Source organism: Pholis gunnellus (assembly GCF_910591455.1).
Source record: "Pholis gunnellus genome assembly, chromosome: 4".
In the NCBI taxonomy this organism is placed as follows: domain Eukaryota; kingdom Metazoa; phylum Chordata; class Actinopteri; order Perciformes; family Pholidae; genus Pholis; species Pholis gunnellus.
In genome coordinates, this window is record NC_136530.1 from 27,793,536 (window position 1) to 27,816,362 (window position 22,827).

General features: G+C 41.2%; 1 protein-coding gene across 1 annotated transcript; it reads left to right on the top strand.

Annotated features, from left to right (window-relative positions):
• Window positions 1–1,064: 1,064 nt before the first annotated feature.
• artn (artemin) lies at window positions 1,065–22,064 on the top strand (the record flags this gene model as incomplete). Its single annotated transcript, XM_079158431.1, has 4 exons — window positions 1,065–1,194; window positions 12,156–12,217; window positions 13,974–14,148; window positions 21,655–22,064. 4 exons carry the CDS (start codon window positions 1,065–1,067, stop codon window positions 22,062–22,064), a joined length of 777 nt encoding a protein of 258 aa, XP_079014557.1.
• Between the last annotated feature and the right edge of the window lie 763 nt (window positions 22,065–22,827).

The window sequence follows — 22,827 nt, forward strand, 5'->3', positions numbered from 1 at the left end:
CAAAGGATTGAGGGTTGCACACCAGTGCTCAGAAATGTGTTCCTGAAACCACTACACTCTTTTAGTGTGCTGTCTGGGCACACTGTTTGTTAGAGATAGTTTAGTCTGTGTGTGTGTGTATATATATATATATATACTTTGACTATGCTGAATTGTATCTGGTTATATATATATATACATATATATATATTTGCACACTAATTTGCACACTAACCAGATACAATTTAGCATAGTCAAAATCAGACATTTTTGGGGACATAAACATAGGATATATTATTTTTTGAGTGGAGGGCACCTTCGACAATCTGCTTAATTTCTCTCCATCAAAATGATGTAAAACACAATGTATTACTTACACATCTCTCTATGCATGTGAAATATTGAATATTTTACACGTGTATTTTTTTTTACTTAAAACAATTTAAATGTTACAATCAAATCAAATAAATGAGCTGACAGTCATATCAAATCAACACATAATGAGGTTAGCACTGCAACACAGGAGTGCTGGTTGCACTGCACAGTAGAATCTAGGAAATCAAATAGTCTAAAATAAATAATGCTCACATTCTGTTATGATGCACTGCTATAATGCTGGTGTCTAAAAAGTCATGGGAGTGGCTCATAAGTTCATTCTTTCTATCATCACATGTCCCTTCACTGCTGTGGACTGTTATGTTGTGGCGTTGAGTTGATTTTTATGCCACAGTAAAGCGAACGTGTGATGGAGGAGGAGGCAACATGACACTCCGCGGGTTCCAAACACACACACACACACACACACACACCTACACACACACACACACACACACACACACTCACACACACACACACACACACACACACACACACACACACACACACACACACACACATCTGGACGTGAAGCTTCAGTCGGCCCACACCTGTCCCGCAGCAGGACGCACAGCACCGCACGGCACGGCACGGCTCCTCTCTCTAACAGACAGCGGTAGTCAGCTCCGTCCCGCGGGATTCAGACTCTGCTGTCACTCTCATGACATGCCTCCAGCCGTGAGGAGCACCGCGGTCGGGACTGCGCCACCATGCCCCGGGATGTAACCGAGGAACCGACGCAGAGCTCCGCAGACGACATCCGAGTGCGCGTGGATTATTACGGCGGCTGGCTTTTCACGCTCACCTCCATGATCGGGAGGAAGAGCACAATCAGCAAAGGTAAGACCGTTGAAGGCTGTCTGACGCTGACCTGAGTTCAGTCTCAAAAGTTTCTGAAGCCCATCGACCACGAAGACATGACCCTTTGAAAGGCAAATGTGTGACTTATGATATTGGGCTTCATGATTTAAATGGACTTAACTTGAACAGCTTCCATTGTTGTTATAACGGCCATGTATACACATAATAATGGAGGAGATTGTAAACATGTTCATTTGCTGCAGCCTGCTTTCCACACGCCTTTACTTCTATCAGGCCTTCACAGGGTGATACTTTTCATTTGAAACCTAATCTTTAAAGCACGTGCATGAGGTACCAATGTGTGGGGTGATTTGGTGGAATGGACTGGAGGAAGAAACCAATCAAAGGAAAAATAAAGTCAGTTTAAAAAGATATCTGCAAAAAAAAAATGTTTTTGGAAGGTACAGAAATGAGAAAGGGGAAGGTAAAGCATGCACATTATATTTTGTTATTTGTTCTCTCTCTCTAACAGTCCTGATTGGGTAGAGTTGGTTTATGTGATTGATTGAGTATTGATGCATTGGTGGGACTAGCACGTTTGCTTTTTTCTTCTCCTATTCAGAGATGAAATATGAAATGATGTTGCTTAGTGGTTGGTTGTATATGTTCACCATTATCTATTAGTTATTTAATTTACATTTTTGTAAATGTAAGAAATGAAGTTTATTCGATTCAATGCATATAGAGAGAATACTCACATACATTTGATAGGAGAATATTTAAACTCATAGATTTCCAAGATACTGCTTATAACCGAAAAGTATGAATAAAAAACCCGAAACAATAACAACACAATACATACAATGAATGGTGAGATATCTTTACAACTGGGAAATCCTCGCTTCACTTCTCCTCATTTGGGTTTGCTAAAGAAAAATAAAAAGAACAGTCTCGTGACTGGATTCAAAACATCATCTCATGATTCAATGAAGATTTTTGTTAGTTCAGGGAAGATTATATTATTTTGAAAGGTCATAATCTGTGGTATATGTGGACATTAAAGTCTAGTTTTAGTTCCTCGGAACAAAGTGGCAGCAACTGAGCAGCTTCGTCCGTTTCTCGTTACGTATGTCCTTCCATGTTGCGAGAGAATATAGATAATAGGTCTGCCTCGTGTTGAGAGAGCGGCTTCTGATGAGATGGAAGTGGAGAGTGAGTTTGGGACATTACATACAATGATTTGTTGGACCGAGCTCAGAGGCGACTTGCTTCCTTGTCAAGTGTCTATTTTAGGTACATGGCTGTGATCTGTCGAGGCAATATTTAACAGCTCTCTGTGTTGTTCGCAGAATCAGAGTCTCTTAGCCAAGAATATTACACGGGGGAGGAATTTCACTTCAGATGCTTTCACTTGATAAGCTTTTATTTGGACAAAAAGAGGTTACAAAAGGGACAAGTGGACTGGTCCTGTCCGTGTTAAAAGTGCTACATGTTACTTTAATATCAATGCATGATTCATTAATTGCAATTTTTTTATTTTTTGAAACCCTGATTCTAAGACTGGGCAATATGAGAAGGCTTATATGGAATAAGATTTATTTTATTATGCAGACTATTATATGAGCACCCAACTCTAGGAGCTGTTTGTCTCTTCTGTCTTTTAGTTCATTGTTTTGGTGTTATATACAGCAAATATATGTCACGGTTTAGTCATTCAATTGAATTGAATTCAAGCCCCTTTTGGCTGTCGCTTTCAACAGACAAACAGTGATAATTCCACTCTGCATCATCTGTCCAACACCAAACAGCAGCTTAGAGACTACCGGGTGAGCATAGTGGAATACTCTGCAGCTAAAATACCACAAAGAGGGGGAAGAGAGTTTCAAGGTCAGGAAAATACCAAACTGTCGTAGCGCCACTGCCACGATGATGGGGCTTCTATCGGTATCAAACCTTCAAGGCAGATTTAAAGGGAAGACTGCTTCAAGGGCTTTACAGTGCAACCAGGAAAGCAACCCAGTCGCCAGGAAACAATGCTGGCATTAACGTTTCTGCCAAACCACGGATATGTTGAATGTAGACATTTTTGCATTCAGTCAGAGCAAGTGACAATGAGAGACCAGTTATACGTGGTATAAATACAAGTATAACAAGCTAGGAAAGTCCACTCAGGGCAGGGGGAAGAGTAGCACCAAGATAACCACAAATTGTGTCCTGTGTAGCCAAAAGGCAACTTTGACTTTACGCATTACATCCGCTAAGGGCGTTTTTTTATTTATTTACGCTAGTGATGTTGTTACAGTTGTTACGTTGTTAAGTTATCATTTGAACTCAAACCATGAACTCTTTTCCAACCTTAACCAAGTAGTTTGGTTGCCTAAATCTAGCCAATCGGTTCAGTACGTTAACCATGTGGAATTGTGGCATTGTGCGTTTCTGCAATACTACGCGGACTACAAACAGAAAGCAGGGCGTTTCTGATGCCAAAATGTTCCGTTTATTGATTCTGCAAATCAACGCAGAATCCGTCTATAGAGATAAGCAGTAACATACAATGCCAACATTTTTTCTTGCGGCTGGGTGAAGAAAAGGTTGCTCTCAGTCCAAAGCAGGCAGAGCTAAAACATGTGGTAGATGGTTTACAGAGTCAAAGGCAGATGGGGAAATCCCTTTTGAGATGTTACGTAAAGGTAGGAGTAAGATCAAAAGGATTAATGGTAAATGTGGTATTGATTGGAAAACACCAAAACTAACAGGAGTCTCTCACTGCTGTGAGACCGCTGCTGATCATCTTGACCAGGGTTTGAATTGTCTACCATAGTAATTATGTTTTTCAACTCATTTAAATACTATTGAAACATTTTAGGCCATTGGTCAAAGTATAACATTTAGAACCGGGCCATTGGGTGTTTTCATGGGAGAGACACTACGAGGAAGTGACAACAATTTAGGTTCACCTGGTGAAGTTCTCCAGAACAGCGTCTTTGTATCATGTAGTATAACAGAACATCTGGGCAGTGCTGGCGAGGTGGTATCAGCAAGAGTTATGGGCTGCAAGCAGCTACTGGAAGAATAGCAGTGGCCTGCTTTATTGGAAAGATGTGCTAATGATCAGCAAAGTTTGGCAGGCATAGAAACGCTTCCACCCGTCAGAGCTGCTGTTGGCCCGTTAACACAGCAACTTACACCTATCAGACAGTGATCATTTATGCACCTGGCTGCTGTTAAAGTGAGACCTAGCAGACAGAAGTGAATCCTTTGGCCTTTATCACTTAAAAGGAAGCAATGATAGTGAAATACTAAGGCTTTTTTTTCTGGGAGAAGAAATGATGTCCGCTAGTCATTGTGGGTTTTAGTGGTTTACCAAGTTTGTTCAGTATTTTCTGGTTGTATGGAGATTTGCTGTGGCTGGTTGGTCTTCTGTGTTCTCTAAGACGATTTAGGATATAAAACATGTTCATGAAGTCAGTTCCTAGTGATGGTGTAAGTTCTGTGTTTGTGACCCATCCATCCTACGGGAACTTTCCAGCTCTTGCTCTGTAAAAACCAAAATTGCGACGGCCAAAATGCAAAAGGGGCGACCGTGGCTCACTAGGTTAAGAGGGTGTTCAGTGTCCCTGCCTGAGCAAGACACTGAACCCCTAACGGCTCCCCGGGCGCCTGTCATAGGCAGCCCACTGCTCCCTATATACAGGACTGTCTCAGAAAATTAGAATATTGTGATAAAGTTCTTTATTTTGTGTAATGCAATTAAAAAAACAAAAATGTCATGCATTCTGGATTCATTACAAATCAACTGAAATATTGCAAGCCTTTTATTCTTTTAATATTGCTGATTATGGCTTACAGCTTAAGAAAACTCAAATATCCTATCTCTAAATATTAGAATATCATGAAAAAGTATACTAGTAGGGTATTCAACTAATCACTTGAATCGTCTAATTAACTCGAAACACCTGCAAGGGTTTCCTGAGCCTTGAAAAACACTCAGCTTGGTTCAGTAAACTAAATCACACGTATGGGGATTATCACAATATTCTAATTTTCTGAGACAGTCCTGTACAGGGATGGGTCAAATGCAGAGACAAATTTCCCCCTTACTGGGATAAATATAGTATAATAAAAGAAAATAATAATAAAAAAAACGAGGCTTCAAAACTGTCGTCCACAAACCAATGGGTGACGACACTACGTCCACTTCTTATATACAAGCTACGGTTATAAGATAGTTATCGACAAATGTAAATTTGCACCATAGATGGTCTTTTTAATCTGATAACTATGGTGGCTTCAGGTCACATTATCTCCTTAAAAATGTGTTCGAGGCTCTTGACTTGCAACTACTATAGCCAGCAATAGCAACAAGAATTTAGGAGACAAGCCTGCCGTCACCTCTCGGGTCTCATTGTGGTTCGGTCGTTCATGTGTCCGATCTCCAGTGGTCTGAACGATTGCGATCGTCCTCTGTACTCAAGACGTTGTTTTTGCTTCCTTGGGTAATATTCATATTTTGTAACCCAGAGAGACTTCAATGAAATATCTAATATGTGACTATGCTGTCATTCGGTGGGAAGAGTGTGCCCCATTTTCTGTTTCCTTCCGTTTCCCTGGCTGTAAAATGTTATTTTTAATAATTCTAAATATTGTAGAGATTAAACAAACTTAAAAAAAATGTAGGAAACTTCAGAGTTGGATGGAAAGATGCCTATCCACAGCTTACCTTGAGTAGAGTAATTTATTTAACTGTAATCTAACATTCTCTATTGGTCTGTTGTTGGAGCTCCACCGTATCAGCTGTTTAGTATTCCAGCTCTAGTAGAATGTGAAAGCAGGTAGTGATGTCTGTGATTCTGTGCTATTCATCTTTTGCTAAATAATGTGGAAGGCTTAATATAGAAGTAAAGGATATTCTTGGAAATATGGAGTAAGTTTGTTTTTTGAAACTTAAGGTGAATGGCAGTAGTATATTTAAATGTGCTTTTTACTCACATTTACAACCTTCCTGTCTGTGTCCGCCTGGTGCTGAACAACATCTGCTTAGCCCCGGTCACGCTCACACGATGGAAAATCTGAACAGCTCCCACTTCATTTATAAAAGCTCAATTTGTATAAAAATATCTTCTGGACCTCTATCAAGAGGTTCAGAAAGGGTATGCTGTCTCTGTAGACGCATAAACATGGATGCTATGCATTTTGTTTCAAAGAATGTTTGATTGGACGCCAGCATTAACGCACAGTTTTCTTTAAATTTAACTGACTTCAGGGGCCTTTGTGGATGGCGATTACACTTTGGCCACAATAGACTTCCTGACTTTCTTTAGTTGTCATTATTAAATACTTGAAAGGCCGTTAGGAGATGGCAGTTTCATCCTTCACACTTGAATTCACGTCAGTTACATGTGATTCCAAAAGTAAAATGTTTTTACATCAGAATGATGTCAGTCTCAGAGGTCGAGTCGGTTGTTTTTCAATCAGAAGATTCGGCAGCTCGACAGCTCCTCCAGTCCATGTCGATGTGTCTTTGGGCAAGACACTAAACCCCAAGTTGCTCCCGAAGGCTGTGGGCAGGTGTAGCTTGCCATCAGTGTATTAATGGGTGTGAATGGGTGAACGACATTTAGAGCAAAAGCGCTTTGAGTGGTCGGAAGAAAGCTTTTGAGGCCTCTGGCTGCATCTCACTGCCTCCCTGATCGCTCTCCAACGACTCTGATTCTTAGTACCTTTGACAGTTTTTCGACAGTCCCTCCTTGAACGCATTGACGATATTGCGCTTTTGTTGTCCACATGAAAAACGACCGAAGGAGCTACAATGAAAAATGAAAAAAAAAATTCAGACAGAAGTTTGGAACCTGCCCTCTTTTACACCTCTGCACACCTGGCCAACAAAGTTACAAAAACTGTCGGACACAATCCACCCAATACCGCCACCGGGTTTCAGATGCTGTTAAGGTTGGTACAAGCTTCTCTGAGCTGCAAGTAGGCGAACATACACAGAGACGTTTTTGTGGGTGATTCTTGTATGGATTTTAAGTAGTAAGTTTATGTGTTGTAGTATAAATGTAGCCTTTGTGCCAAGAACACAGTAGGCGGAACAACGGAGAGAGAAAAAGAAAAAAGAAATGTTCAGACCAAGAGCTACAGGTTCTGACCGACAAGCTGCAGAGCCATTCCTTTTGTGAAGTCGCCCTTGAAGTTTCAAGTGTTTCCTCAATTGCCACATTCAGATCAACATTTCCAATTGATCAACACTTTGATCCATGACGAGGTATTAATAAAACACATTATTTTTTATTTACTGTGGATATTCATAGTCCACAGAAATTATGAGAATAATCAGTTCTCTCGACCCGCCACGATCATCTCTTGAGAAATACCTAAATTTGATGTGCAGATTGCATTGAAATATAATGATGAGGCTCTACAGGTGATCTATACATATTCCTCTCATTACACTGACCTTTCTTAAAACGTCATATCATAATCGTGTTACCAAGTTCCAAGCTTTATGATGATTGTTTTATCTAGCACTTTATTATTCAGTACTGCCTCATCTTTTTACTTTTCATTAGATATGTTCTAAAGAGTGTTTCTGTGGATTTAATGAATGTGTAAAATGATTTTGCTGCTCAGGTTGTTGCAGGAGAGTTACAGACTGAATTTCCCCTCAGGATGACAGTTGTGTGGTTTGGTTCATGATCCCTCATCAGAGTGCAGGAACAGGACTAGCATGGCCTCAAGCATCAAACTCCAGCATTTTTGTCTGAATGCTTCACATTTTCTTTCTCACTGAGATGTATACAGTGGACACATTTGTAAGGGAAAAATGAAGTGTGTGTAATAGATGAGGTCTGGCATGACTTCTTCATTCATTTGTTTTTAGTTTACTTCCAGAGTTGACTGTTCCGACTGTGTGTGTGCGTGTGTGTGTGTGCGTGTGTGTGTGTGTGTGTGTGTGTGTGTGGTTGCTGCTGTCAGAGTGGTGTTACTAAGAGATGCAATCATGTACAAACAGTCCTGTGTGATGCCAGGATGGTTTAAGGTCTCTAATGACATGTTCTGTAAAAGAGAAGTTTAATCCTAGATGTAAGTTATGTTTTCGACCTGTACATGGATACATTTTTTTCGGAGAACATGATCAACTACCAGTCCCTGGTGGAAAATATCAATGATTTAGGATATTAATATAAATTAGATATTTGGCAGCCTTGGGCAAATATAAAAAGGGCACCAGTTGCACGAGGTAGGGCAACGGCACACAGAAAGTACCCTAGAGGGCATGTTTTCTACACTGGAAGGAGATCCTAAAGGGCGCTTCATCCTGTTTTCTCCACTTGAAAGGCATCCTAGAGGAAACTTTATCACATTTTCTCCATTGGAAGGGCATTTTTATCTACCATAAGGGCATCCAAGAGGGAACTTTTGCTGTTGTTTGTTCATGGCAGTAGTTGTGGCGCTGGTTAGGACAATGGCTGGCGTTGGGCTCTCCCAATCTTAAATAAGGAGACAGGATTTGCTTACTTACTTACACTTACTTCATCCAACACATTATTATTGTGGGGTACAATTAACTTTTCATTCTCAAGAGGCCACAAGTAAGACTGTTAAACAATTTAATAACTGTTGTCATTGCCATAGATTACACAATAGGCATCTACTACAGGACACACACAGTCAGTGTTGTGTACTCTGATCCAGATCTCCTCCTGTACCCTACTCAACATCCAATCCAACTTAAATCAACAGAAGCAAAGAGAAGCTGAGCTACTTTAAGGAACAGGAAGTTGTAAAAAAACAAGATTAAAAGCACGACATAACAAAGTTTAACAACTTCACTTTTGCTGTCTTTTTTTGCTCTTTTTACATCTTGGGGGAGATTTTAGTGATTTATGTCTTTGTTTCTGCATTATTCGAAGGTTCCACTTACTGTACGGAAACTTCTCATGGTTGTAATTTATTTTTATTATAGGTAGTGAACTTAAAAGCATCTGTTATTTTATCATGCTATAAAATGTACTATAAGCTTTATATAAAATATTTCGGATTTGACCCTAGGATGTTTCAAGGATGTTGTGTGCTTTGCTCATTTTTATTAGACCTGTTCATTACTGATGAATACACTTTTGATCAAGGGAATCCTCACCCAGTAAAAACTGGTCTCATATTTCCTTTAATACAAGAGCTGCATGCAGTTGAGTCATCATGACAATCTGCCTCCTGTTCTGCCTACAGCGTTCACTACTGGAGCTGCTCTAGAATCTGTGGACTAGAATCCCACATCTAACTATAAAACAAGGAATCTCATCTTCACTTTCTTACTCTTCACTTCCCTGGAGTAAATGTGTGACGAGGGGTTCTCGCAATCGGACTCCGAAAGGGCACTCTCTCTTGGGTGAAAGTCATGTATTTCTTTGACCAACCTGCACCACGCGGACTTCTACCTTTATACTATGTAAGTTTCTCTCCTTCAAATAATGATGCAGATGGGTTTACATTGGACTTAGCTGAAAGCCTGGTGCGTCTCATGCAGACGCTAAAGGCTGACTCGGTGCGTCGGTATCAAACGCTGAGGGGCACTGACCAAACATCGGTACCCGACGCGTTGGGAGTGACGAGGGTTGACCTGCCACATGCTGGTCTTATCATAAAGCAAGGAATCTCTGTGTTTGTGTGTCAGCCATACGTCTCGACAACGCTACAAGCAGCACTTGTGGGAGCCAAGTAATCGGGCCGCTCTGACATGGAATTGCACTAGTTTTATCAAAACAGACAACTGCAAGGTCTTTGTCTTCGTCCCTATGTCCTCATGCTGGGCTCCTCTTCTGTTTTTTGGAGATAAACTGAAGCATAAAACGTATCACTTCCTGTGTGGCAGAGGATTCAGACCTTCTGACCGCCAAGTGTACCAAACATAGCAAACACTTTGATGAACTTAACTGCTAGGGTTGCCAACTTTCTCACTTCCAAATATATACCGAAGGTGGCATGCCAGGGCGGTGTGGTATGGTCTGTGGATTTAAAATGTATGTTCATACTCATTTAGAAAGGCTAAATGTCATCCTGAGGGAAAATTCAGTCTTTAACTTTCCTACGACAATATTTATGTAAGCTTATGTGAATAACCATCAAAATAAATGATCAAATAAATCCCAATTTGGACATTTTTCAATGTATATTTCTTGCTGCTGTAGACTGATTCAAGCAGTCCTTCGTCTTTTTCCGAAATCCTTACATGACAAGATGTAGATCTTTAAAACCAGTGACTCATCTCCTGAAGGCTAGCTTGCAGGTGTTATGAGCTCTGTGAGCTGGGCAATTAGCTTTCTGATTGTGATTGTTGCCACTTCTCAATAACTGGTAAACAGAGTGCTGTTTTCCAAAGGTGACGCTGGCATTATCTGCTGAATATGCTGTGATATGCCTAGTTTCCAGTTCATGCTTTAGCAGACAGTTCAACGGAGCACGATATATCTTCATCAAAGTCAGCACTCCATCAGACAGATTTATCTCCCGCACACTGGAAACATTTTTCTATTAACCCTCGTTTGAGTCAGGGACAGAGCATCCAAAATATCCTGCACAGTCTTTGGTCCTAAAACTTCATCTCAGCTTTCGTTCTTCCCAAGTGCATCTTCTCTACAAAACAAGGTAGTTGGTGCTGTTGTAGTACTTGCTGCAATTTTGTCATTTTCCGCAGCAGATGTCACGAAGACTGCCCCGATATTGCATGCACCTTTCAGCTGCCGTTGCGTTCTTGTGCATTTCTGTGGAGCTTTGCTGAGTAAGATCATTGTCATGCATTAAGCGCATTTGTTCTTCTTTCTTCAAGTCACCGCCGACAGGTTTAACCCACGTCTTTTTTGCTTCCTATCGTTTGTTGTGGCTGCACGTATTTGGACATGCCAAAATGACCAACAACACTAGGCATTACCAAAACATTCTCTTTTTTTGGCAGGAATTGGCGCATTTATGATACACACAACTGATGCGCATAAGGAGCCTGTGATTGGATGACGGGTGATCTGCTACTGTTGTTGTTTCAGATCTAGGATCTGTAAGATTGCTGTCTGCTGATCAAAGTAGATGAGGTCTGAGCGATCCGCTCTCAGTGCGTCCTCACTGCATCTTGGTCACATTCACACCTTAGAGCGGTCCACTTGTGATTGGATCACCCAAGATGAATATTAATACCAGATCTGAAGAGGGGCGAAAGCGCCGACTTTGGACCTTATTTTAATAACTGTAGTTCGCACATTTGAGCCCCGTAACCCCCCAGTTTCTTCAGCGGAACTGATAAACGACCAATGGCAGAAGAGCGTGGTAGTATTCGGCAACTTAATGCAGAACTGAAGACACAACTTGTCTCGATAACAAATGGTTAATCTTCAGATTCACCAACAGGCCTTGGTATGTATTTGACATTATAAGGTAAGGGAATGGACATTCCATTTGGAGTGTTGGAGTTTTTCCTGTGGGGCCTTACAATTCTGAGGATGTTTAGGTTTACAACTGTGATGCCTTGCAAGACTTTTTGCAAGGAGGTTATCATCATGAACCAGTTCAAATGGGTTTGAGAGCAAGTCATGGCGAAGCTCAAAGAAACAAAAGTGCCGTCCAATCGCAAACAAAATATTGCACAGTGTTACAAATTAGCATTACATGTGCTTTAAATTACGTTGCAGAACAGTGCAGACGGCTGGCTGTGAAGTCTACTACGAGTGCAGCCAGCGACACAACACAGTACAGCTGTGGAGGTGAAGTGTGTCATCCCGTCTGGATGAAAACTGAATTGCCCATAGCATGAGCATGAATCATCAGTGGAACTCTTTCAATTAATGAAGATTTAACAAAAAAACAATGTACCTTGTTTTTACAGTGAAGAAAAGCCGGTATTCCTCCTTGTGGAATCTTTCAACGAGGCATGTAAAAAGAACAGTTATTAAGCTACTGAATGAAAGACTGCTTTCCTTTATTGTCGTTATAATAATTATTTTCTATTTCAGATGGAAAAACCTGGTGGAGGTATGAGGCGTCGACTCCCCAGCATCACCTGAAGAACTGGAAGGTGAGCACTGCTCCCAATATGTTCAGGGTGTGTTTCGCTGTCAGCTGGCCAGAGATGTAGTGGTCAGTAAAGGCACTGATGGCGACAAACATCCTGAATGAGAGAATGTATGAGAATTAGAAAGAAAAGAAGGCCAGCAGGATTTGTCCGGCAGACTGTTGACATAAACGTTTCACCGTCGGGCCAGTTTCCACTACGATGCCCATTTGATCTGGGCCTGGAGTTCCTGCCAGACGCTGCAGAGAGACTCATTTCATAAGTGATGTTAAAATATTAACATTACCTGCACAATGGGAAGGTGTCACGTATCAATTAAGTAAGTAAAGAGGTGCAGGTGTTGGGCTGCAGCTATCCCACAGGGCCGTGGAGACGGGGCCCCTGTAGGCTAAAAGACACAGACACAATTTCCATGTCAAAGGGCCGATGGAACAGGACGGATCAGCTTTCAGTCCCCACAATGTATGGAACACTACATATTACTTGATTAAATGCACATAGTAAAGCAAAATAATAGCAGTGAATCAATTGCCATTGAATTTGGTTTAGACATTAGGGGATGAATACAAAAGACTTTTGTGAATTTTCCTCTAGCTGGTTAAAGAGTCCTGCTGTCAAGTGAAATATCTCCTGATCTACTAAATGCACTGGCACGAAATTTGTCAGCAAAATTCATGGCATCCAGCTGAGTTTTTGACTGTTAGTACTGTACAGCAACGTTTTTTTTACTTGTTTTGTTAGCGTCTCATGCACTCAAGGCTCATTTCATAATGAATGCCGTCTTCTCACTTTTCCTGCGCTTGAGTCCGTATGTCTACGGTGGATTTGCAAAATCCTCATTATGCTTTTTGCAGCGGTGGAAAGCAACTGAGTACATTTGCTCATGTAGTGTACTCAAGGTGCTCGAAGGTATTTCTACTCAACTAGAGGGAAATATTGTACTTTTTACTCTACTGCATTTATTAAAGCTTAAATTCATATGCAGATTCAGAATATTTATTAGAAATATATTATTAAGAAATGATACTGAATAAACTAGCCAGCAGTTTCTTAACCATTATCACTTTATTTTATCAAATTTTTATGTTGTCCTAATTCCGTGTGCTCTGTAACTATGACTTCTTAAAATGCAAGAAAAATAAAATAAATAAATACACCACGAAAGCCACAGAAACAATCCTAATCTGATAACTCTGCTGTAGATAACCGTGTGCAGTGCTTGTACGGGCTAGTTTACTGGGCTGAATGGACTGAGCTGGAACTGTTTGATGGAGTGCTATTTGAATAGTGAAGCGTTTGTACTTACGTGCATTAGAATGTTAACACAAAAATGAACTACATTGACAGTGACAAGGAATGTTTCGACTGAACTGAACAAAGAGATTTGACTCGGCAAAGTGATTTGTGAAGTCCACCTCTACGATATAAAGTGCTTCAAATGATCCCAACCTTTACCTGCTGCAACATTAAAGTGCATCAATGAGTTCAATCCAATAATACAATATATATTTTTCTGAAATTGGCCGTCCTCCATAGTGAGTACTTTTACTTTTGTTTATTTGTGTGCTATTACTTTTGTACCTTTGAATGAAAGACTTTTACTCTGCGCTATTGCTATCTTTTCTTCCACCACAAAGGAAAGTCAAAGAGGGCTCGGTAAACACTTAGAATGCACCATGCGGTGGCGATCCCACGTTTGGTGTCTGTGACGATGCCTGCTGACCAAAAGTAACTATGTGCTCCTCAATATCATCATCAGGTGATGCTGTGGGTGGTGGCGTCATTGCTGACACTAGTGGAAGACGTGTTTTCTGAGGAGGACAATAAAGACGCTCAGGCAGACCTCCGGCGTGTCCTCAGGCAGCCCTCCTTGTCTCCTGCAGAGGATCTGGAACAGGACAACAGGGTCCACACACCCTGGCCTAAAGCCCTCGGCAAGTATTTAATTTTGTTTTTATTTCATCAGCAGGGTCTCAGCACTATACATCTATCTGTTCTCGTTGTTTTACTTAAATGAATGATTAAACTTGAATCTATTGTCATCAACAACTCATTATTGTTGTAGTTCAGTCAGGACTGATCAGTTGTGTACATACACGGCAAAAGACAGGTGATGGATGTGAAATGTCCCATCATTGTATATTATTAAAAATGGAAAGAACCAAACTCTAGCTGGGCTTTTATTGTGAAATGAACTATCCTTGCCCTGTGGTCACTCACCTAGATTTTAGATTTCCTGTTCAAATATTTGAGGTTGTATGCCTAGTTGGAGTCAGTACAATGAATATAGAAATATTTCAAATAGAACTATAAACAACAATGTTTAATTTAATTTTGGCTAATATTGAGGTTATTATTATCATAGATATCTTAAAAATCTCCTCTCATATTGAAGACAAAAAGCTGCACAAGGTAAACCCTAAACCTGAGGACTGGTGACTTGTTTTTTTGGCCAAGGTTAATGTGAGTCTCTTGGGAATTCATTAAGAGTCACTGCAGTGTCATCACACGACATCTTCATCCACCAATCAGTCAGCTCCGCTTGACACACTACAGAAAATTCAACATTTCATAAATTGATCAGACAGTCAAGGACCGACCGCTTTGTCCATTAACTTGTTCTCCAAAATAAATGCCGACATAGTTTGGCCGTATTTTTGCATATCGCACAAAATCCATCTTGACAGGTTTCAAGTAATGCGTTTGTGTCTGGTGCTTACCAATCAGCACTTACCAATCGGCGTCCTGAGACTGTTCTAAACAACAATGGCGGCTATTGAAGAAGTAAGCGTAGATGCTGCAATCAGTACTATAAGAACTGGAGATTAATTCTTCATTGAAAGAAGAGCAAAGAACATACCTGAAGGCTTTTCTCTCTTCTCCTGACTTGCTTCCTAAAGAGTTTGATTGACAGACGGTTCATCAAATCACCTGTGTGCTTGCCCTTCTCTAAACATTTTCCAATCACGGATTCTCAGATGGTTCCGTGCAAACAAATCTGTGGTCATGGTTAAAAGAAACCAAGGCTGACTGTTGGTATAGGGCACAGGAATCTAAAGGCGCTCCTGCATGTTAAAAGTTGCACGCTTTGTTGACCTCTTCACCCCAATTCCCATTCCACCCGGGAAGTTGTGCGGCTCTTTAACACGTTAGTTGTGCCTTTGTGCCTGACAGACATCATTGTTACAGCAGCAAGACCTAAGCAAGTGTTTTTCTTTATTTTAACAAACGACTCATGCTGTGCACGTCTTTATTTCTACTATTAGTATAGAATTTAAGACATATAAACCACCCCGAACAACAATAAGAAAAAAAAAGAAATATTGAGTATGTTGGGATTATAGCAGACATGCCCAGTGGGAACACATCACATTTTGTCTTGTACCTCTGTCACATTGGTTGCCTGCAGGCATACACTCTTAGGTATTTATAACCTTTGGCAGGGCACTTTTCATTTCCATCGTTCATTCGAACATTACCCATTTTTTTATGTGCAGTTAAGATGGTGAAAACAAAGCTTCATAAATCTGAGACGGGGGCCATAAAATAGCAGCGTGTCACTCCTCATGACTGGCCTCTGGAAACTTGCCTTATAGTTTTCATCACTGAGTATGGCCTTGGTCGACTGAGCGAGGGCCCCATGTGTAACCGGGTGAGAATAATCAATCCTGTGTGCAGGTTTCTGTCATGCATCATGGTCCTGTTCTTCACAGCTAGCAGAAAAATAGGATGAATGACTGAATGTCTGTTTATTCTACCAATCAGTTTAGTAAGTAGCTAAACCACAACTCAGTCTCTTTTATGACAATTCCTATCTAATAATACGTATAATACATTTATAAAACTGAAGGAAACACAAGGTTCACAGTAAGGCCCCCCGACACTCCACCGTTGACTGAATTATTATTCATGGGGCGACTCACTTCTGAGGATCGGTGGTTCGATCCCCGGCTCCGCTAGTCCATGTCGATGCCTTGGGCAAGACACTTAACCCCAAATTGCTCCCGTAGCTTGGTAGCCACTGCAATCAGTATATGGATGGGGGTGAATGGTTGAATGATGACATGTTGAGTGAAAGTGCTTTGAGTTGTCGGAAGACTAGAACATCGTTATACAAATACAGACCATTTACAATTATTGAATCAGTTTAAAGGGACAATTCACCCCAAAATCAAAGTTTCCTCTTACCCGCAGTGCTATTTATCAATTAAGATAGTTTTGGTGTGACTTGCCTAGTGCCGTAGAGATGTCTCCCTTTTTTTCCCAATATAATGGGACTCAAAAAAACACTCAACAGTAATGTCTCTTTCCAGAAATCATGACCCGGTTACTCAGGATGGTCCACAGACCTTGTTGGGTGCAGTTTCATCGAGGAACTATTTTTTCTCTCTGGCAAATTACGCCTGCCAACCGCAGAAGGAAGCATCTACTCCAGGGGTGGCCAACCCGCGGCTCCCGAGCCGCATGCGGCTCTTTGCCCGGTTTCATGCGGCTCTTACGTTCATATCGAAGTTTGTATTTGTGTTTTGTTAATGTTCGTGTTCGCTTCGCTTGAGTTAAATACGGTATTTTCGTCAAACGCGCATGTGCGGCCACAGATTACGTTCCTCGTCGACCCATTTAACGCAGAGACGGACTGTTTGAAAGCCCCGCTAGTCACAGATGAGGATGCGGCTGAGTTGGAGATGATCGATCTTTGTGAGGAGTACCAACTCAAACCTGCTTTAAGGGACGGGACCATTGAGTTCTGGAAAAGTGTGCCAATGAAAAAATACCCCAATGTCAAACGGGCTGCGCTTAAGATACTGTCAATGTTTGGGTCAACATACGTCTGCGAGTCTGTGTTTTCTACCCTGAAACACGTGAAATCAAAGCATCGATCTGTTCTGACTGACACCCATGTGAAAGAATTGCTTCGAGTGGCAACAACGGAATACAAGCCAGATTTGAAGAGGATTGTTCAAGGCAAGGAATGCCAGAAGTCCCACTAAGTAACATGCATAGTAAAAGAAAAACACTATTGTAAATTATTATATTTTTGTTTGTGGACTTGGTTGAAGTGAGAGTTTGTCTGTGTGAGACAGTGCACACAATGTTCATTGTTGAAAATGACTGGCCTGTGGTCTTAGGAGTCAATTTCTGTCATTATCATGTTGGTGTGTGACCTTTACAATAAATCTGGCTGAGCAAAGGTATGTGTGTGTGTGAGGAAGGGATAGGGTGATGTTCATGTGTGCCCATGTGTATGATGTGGCTCTTTGCGGTAACACAGTAAAAAATGTGGCTCTTGGTCTCTGACTGGTTGGCCACCCCTGATCTACTCATTAGCTCATGCTAGCGACAGCAATTGTAATTTATTGAGGAGGATAGCTTTTCTTTTACTCCAGCATCTAATGGGACATGTCTTCTCCCTCAAAGCCTATATGAACTGAAAGCATAGAGGCACAAAAAGGGTTACTGTAAAGTTATTGTTGTGTTTGAAGCAGTTACTGCATGTGACAATCACCGCTGACACTGACTTTATTCTTGTAGTGTTAAAAATATGACCCTGACACACCAGAGCGTCACACTAAGATTGTCTGGTGACTTGCGCTCTCGCTAAAAAAAACAACAATAATGTTTAGCACAGTACGTGGACGTGATCGCCCTGAACATTGCCCAATTTGAATGTAACATTGGAATAGCTGTATAATTACGTGAAATAATGCAAACCTATGTGGCGTGTTTTGACATGGCTGAATATGTATCTGGGGGAGGGGGGTTGAATGAGAAGGGCTGTGCTCTTCGCCTGGGGAACATGCATTTTTCCTTTTTTTTTCTTCTCGTGATTACAAGTTTTTTTTTTTCGTAAACATGGAGGCATGAGCTGACAAGCACCTATGCTGCTGTAAATGAGCCTTCTACGGTGGTAATAACCCTCCCCTAAGGACAATGCTGCATGGAGGCATTGAAGGGAAAAGTGCAGGGGCAAAGCCATCCCCGGTTCAGGAAGTATAGAAGTCTGTCAAACACCTGGACCACGTCTGCCCAGCTGAGCGGCTGACGTTGTTTGAAACGTTCCTGGCAACAGAGAAAGCAACTTTGGTTGGAGCTATGCCAGCAGCTCCACTCCCCTACCAGTAATGACCCCGCACAGTGACAGTACATTTTGCACCACTCAGCCGACAACCGGAGGAATTTCCCTCCCAGTTTCAGCAGTCTGTGTCTGCTTTTAATTCGATCACGCACGCTCTCCTCTGCTCATAAAACTCCATTCTAATCCGATGCATAAACTAAAGTGTGAGAAGTTGTTCACCTTTCCGTCTCTAAAGGCCAGAGCAGACACTCACTAAGTGCCGTATCTAAACACCAGGAGTCCTCCTGAATGGTGCTAAAAGCTCCTAGCAAAGATTTCCTCTGAAGAGATAGACACAAAGCTGCATAAAGCAACTTGTGCAGAGCTAATGAGAACTCCTGAGCTAAGAGAAAGGCTGGGGGGGTTACCTTGTTACTACGGATGACATGGTTTTGATTTTTTTAGCAAATCAAATGTAATGATTACATCTAAGAATTAAATTTAAAAAATCTAAATAAATGTATTAAATTCACATATTACAAATCAAATAAGAAATTACATATTTAATTCATATATATTAAATTATAACCTAAAAAATAGATTAGACAAAAACAATGTATATCTGAAGAGAGTATTTTAGCTTTGAGGAATAGTTTCAAAGACATCTGAGATATTTCAAGTTCATCAACGCTGTAGTCACAGTATCACAGTAGTCAGAGTAGTCATAGTAATCACAGCAGTAGTAGAAGTAGTAGTAGCAGTCATAGACCGAGTGTGTGCAGGTCTTTATGCAGAAGTCCTCTGGATCTCTAACTTTTTCAGACTAAAGCACTCAACTGCTTTGAGAATGATGACCTTTCCAAAACCTCATTTTGAATTTCTCCTAACTCAGCCAGTTAGGAACTGCTTCTGTTAAATACATTTACTGATTCCAAACACTTCAGTCAGTGTATGTGATGGAGAACTACTCAGCTTCTTCCTCTCCGTCTTACACTGATGCTGCTTTCCTTCATGTGGTTGGATGAGGGAGATTAACCCAGCAGAGTACAGTTGACATGCCAAATATGTTTACATACACCAGGAATTTGTGAGCTGAGTAGAGGTCGAATCCGAGCTCTTTAACATATGGCTACGTGAATAAAAGTGATACAAGATGTATTTGTGAACCTATGATATCCTGTGCATGTTCCCATAAATAAATTAGTTAGCAGATTATTTCTGCACAATAATAGGTTATTTTCAATTACAGCTGCATGTTATATAGTGTTGTTCCAACTTCAATTTGGTGAGACTAGAGACTTTGCTGGGATTTAAATTATCATAATATTGTGATATACTAGCACAGTTAAATGAAAGGTTGTGTAGCTTATAATATATTTTCAACAAAGTTCATCAATATTTTTAAAAAGAGTGACTTTGTAATTATCATCCAGCCCTATATGGGGAAATGCAGCAACAAACTCTTCAATGTGTCTCATATTTTCTCTCAATTTTCTGTTAACCCTAGCCCTATTTTTAGGCCTCTGCTCAAAAATTGCATACCCATACTAAAAAGAGTGTATTTCTGCAACTACAATGTCTATTTTAATAATTGTGATGTTATAATAAAGGTAACACTTGTGAGATTTGTTCAGATGTGTAAATATTGTGTATATGTTACTGGTTAAGAGTAAATGAAGATGGCACACAGCTCAAATTGAAAAGTTTCAGGTTCATCTGAAAAAAAAGCTGTTATATTGTTATTATTTCTTTGGAATAATGCGGCTGCAAGTCTAAAACCTCTCCCAAATTATAGCACAATATGTCTAGCACAAAACAGTCTCTGTGCAAACTTTGACTTTGATAAAGTGAAGCAGAACAAAATTAGAGAGGTTTTAGTACAGAGAGGTCAGGCGAGGTCACCAAAATGGTCATTTTGGAAACATCTGTTCCATTTTAATTTGATATACTATATAACTATATATTTCACTTGTTTTATCACTAATGGTGTTCAATACATCCAAATATAGCAGTTTGGCTGCTGACTCGAGACTAGACATTTGGCTCACGGTGAGGTGCGTTTCTGATAATTATCGATAAAGCGGTTTGTGGTTCTGGTGCTTATTGGTCATATATCTGTAATGGTTTCACGGAGAGATATATTGAATATATCTCCGTAATTGTTAGGAAACAAAAGCTCCTGTTCACGGAGAGAACTCGCCCAACCCCCGAGCAAAGTGCTCCTCAATCGCCACCAAAACACAACAGCAGGTTTCAGTCAAAATCTTAATGGATTTATTATCCATACAAACATAAAAACAGTTACAAACCGAATCAAACTATCAATAACAAAACAAACATAAATTCCATGAAATATGAGGTCCAATTCAGGCCACCCAGCAAACTGGTGTGTTTGCTGGATGGCCTCAAGAAGCTCTGACCCTCTCCTGGGATTCACAGCTCCTTGTCTCTCCAGAGTCTCTGAAATGTCTCATGTTACACCCATCGATCATCTCAGTGATTGGCTGGATTCCAATAAGCCCCTCCTGGGACATGTCTTTTGTTCTGTTCTTCACACCTAGGCTAGCCAGCTTCGTTCCAACCCCCGCTGGCAGACACCTCCTCAAACACCCTCACACAGACATGCAATGCATGAAATGACCACTCTCTTAACTTCCTGAAGTAAATATACTGTATCACATAGGAGCGCTTTTAAAACTTAAATTCCTCACATAATCTGTGTCGAATTCTCTTGCTTTCTGGTATCTTGGTTTTCCGTATTAGCATCTAGCTTTGTCTTGGTAGCTACGACTGGAGCATGGAGTCGGCTCCCTCATGGCGAAATATGACTGATATTATGGTAATTATTTTAGTTGTTTGTTTTAGTTGTGTAGAATTTGCTTTTGCAAATGCGTTTGCTTTATTTGATAGAAAGAGAGACAGAGAGAGGAGGCAGGGAGAAAGAGGGCATGACATGCAGCAAAGGGTCCTGGGCCGGAGTCAAACCCAGGCCGCTGCAGTAAAGCCTTAATGTTATGCGCTTTACCCGGTGAGCTACTAGGGCGCCCACCTGCTTGCTACTTTCATTGGAAAATAATTGACAACACTACGCTGAGTTTTTCGGTTGGTTCATTTTAGAAATGTAGAGTACTCTTGCTAGTCTTGCTCAAGATTACCAGCCCTGGCTTTAAGATTGATCCCTCGCTGCCTATCAATCTGTTGCAACAGGAATTGTATCAGAATAAAAAAATGATACTGCTCTTAAATTCACTTAAAAACTTCATTTTTGGAGCCAAAATGTTGTCAATTTTTGCCACAATGTCTTTTTTTTTTGCTACCATAGGAGTTTTGGGAACCAAATAATTGACTACCCAGGTGTCCCGTCTGTGTTTTCTTTTGCTTGTAGAGGAGTGGTCACTGATGCAGGAAGAGGAAATCCAGCAGAGCAGATGGCGGCGCTCCCATCGCGACCCAAACTCGCCCAGAACGTCACGGAGGAATCGCAAGAAGACCAAGAGCAGTCGCGACTGCCACCTGGAGAGGAAGCAGATGCGGGTGAGGGATCTCGGTCTCGGCTACGACTCGGACGAAATAGTCCTCTTTAAGTACTGCGTTGGGATATGCCACGACTCCCGCAAGAACTACGACCTGGCCCTGAAGGCTCTTATGGACAACGGGAGCATCTCCGGCAAGAAGGTCAGCGGTCACCCCTGCTGTCGGCCCACCCGTTACGAGACTGTGTCCTTCATGGACACCCAGACTACCTGGCAGACAATTAAGTGGCTCTCGGCGGCAAACTGCAGCTGTGTGGGCTGAGTGCAAAGAAGAGTGTCCGTCTGCACACAGAAGAGTTCTTGTGTGAAAAGAGCAGGATGCCGCAAGGCCTGGGTGACTAAACCCTAGTGGTCTGAGGCAAGAGGATTGGACCAGGATCCTCAGCACAGTGTCCATGGCTTTCACTCCACTAACAACTTGGATGTTGGAGTTGCGATACCTTCAGACAGAACCACGCTGGCTATGTTTGCTAGCAGCCCAGGGCAGTGGAAGGTTTGTTTCAATGCTACCAGCAACAAGAACGGAGGAGGAGACTATCAGTACTGTTCCAGTCCATAATGGACTTTATTTTGTGTCCTTCATTCAGCCTATTGAGGGCTTACAGCAGCCATGTTGGAGGTCTTCAGTTCTTTGGCAAAAGAGACTCTGAGTAGCTGATCACATTTCTAAGCGAGCAGCTTGACGGTCTTCCTGGAGTTCAATGGGCCTTTGGTTAATTGATAACTCCTATTTTCTCTTTGACTGGCAGCTGTCGATTTCATCATAAATCAGTTTTTCTGTTTGTCAGAAAGTCATGGCACCGTATCAGCTATCTAGCTAATTTGTTAGCTGGTCCTCTAGAAGAAGCTAGTAAGAGGCTAACTGCATGCAGACATTTGTGGCTGAAACATACTCCAGCAGGTATGAAGGGTAACTTTTTTCTTAATTTGCATTCACAAATGATTTTTTCAAATCAACAATTGTGCCAATTCATTAATTGGTTAGAAACATTTTAACCATTATCCTGCAAACTTGAAATGATGTC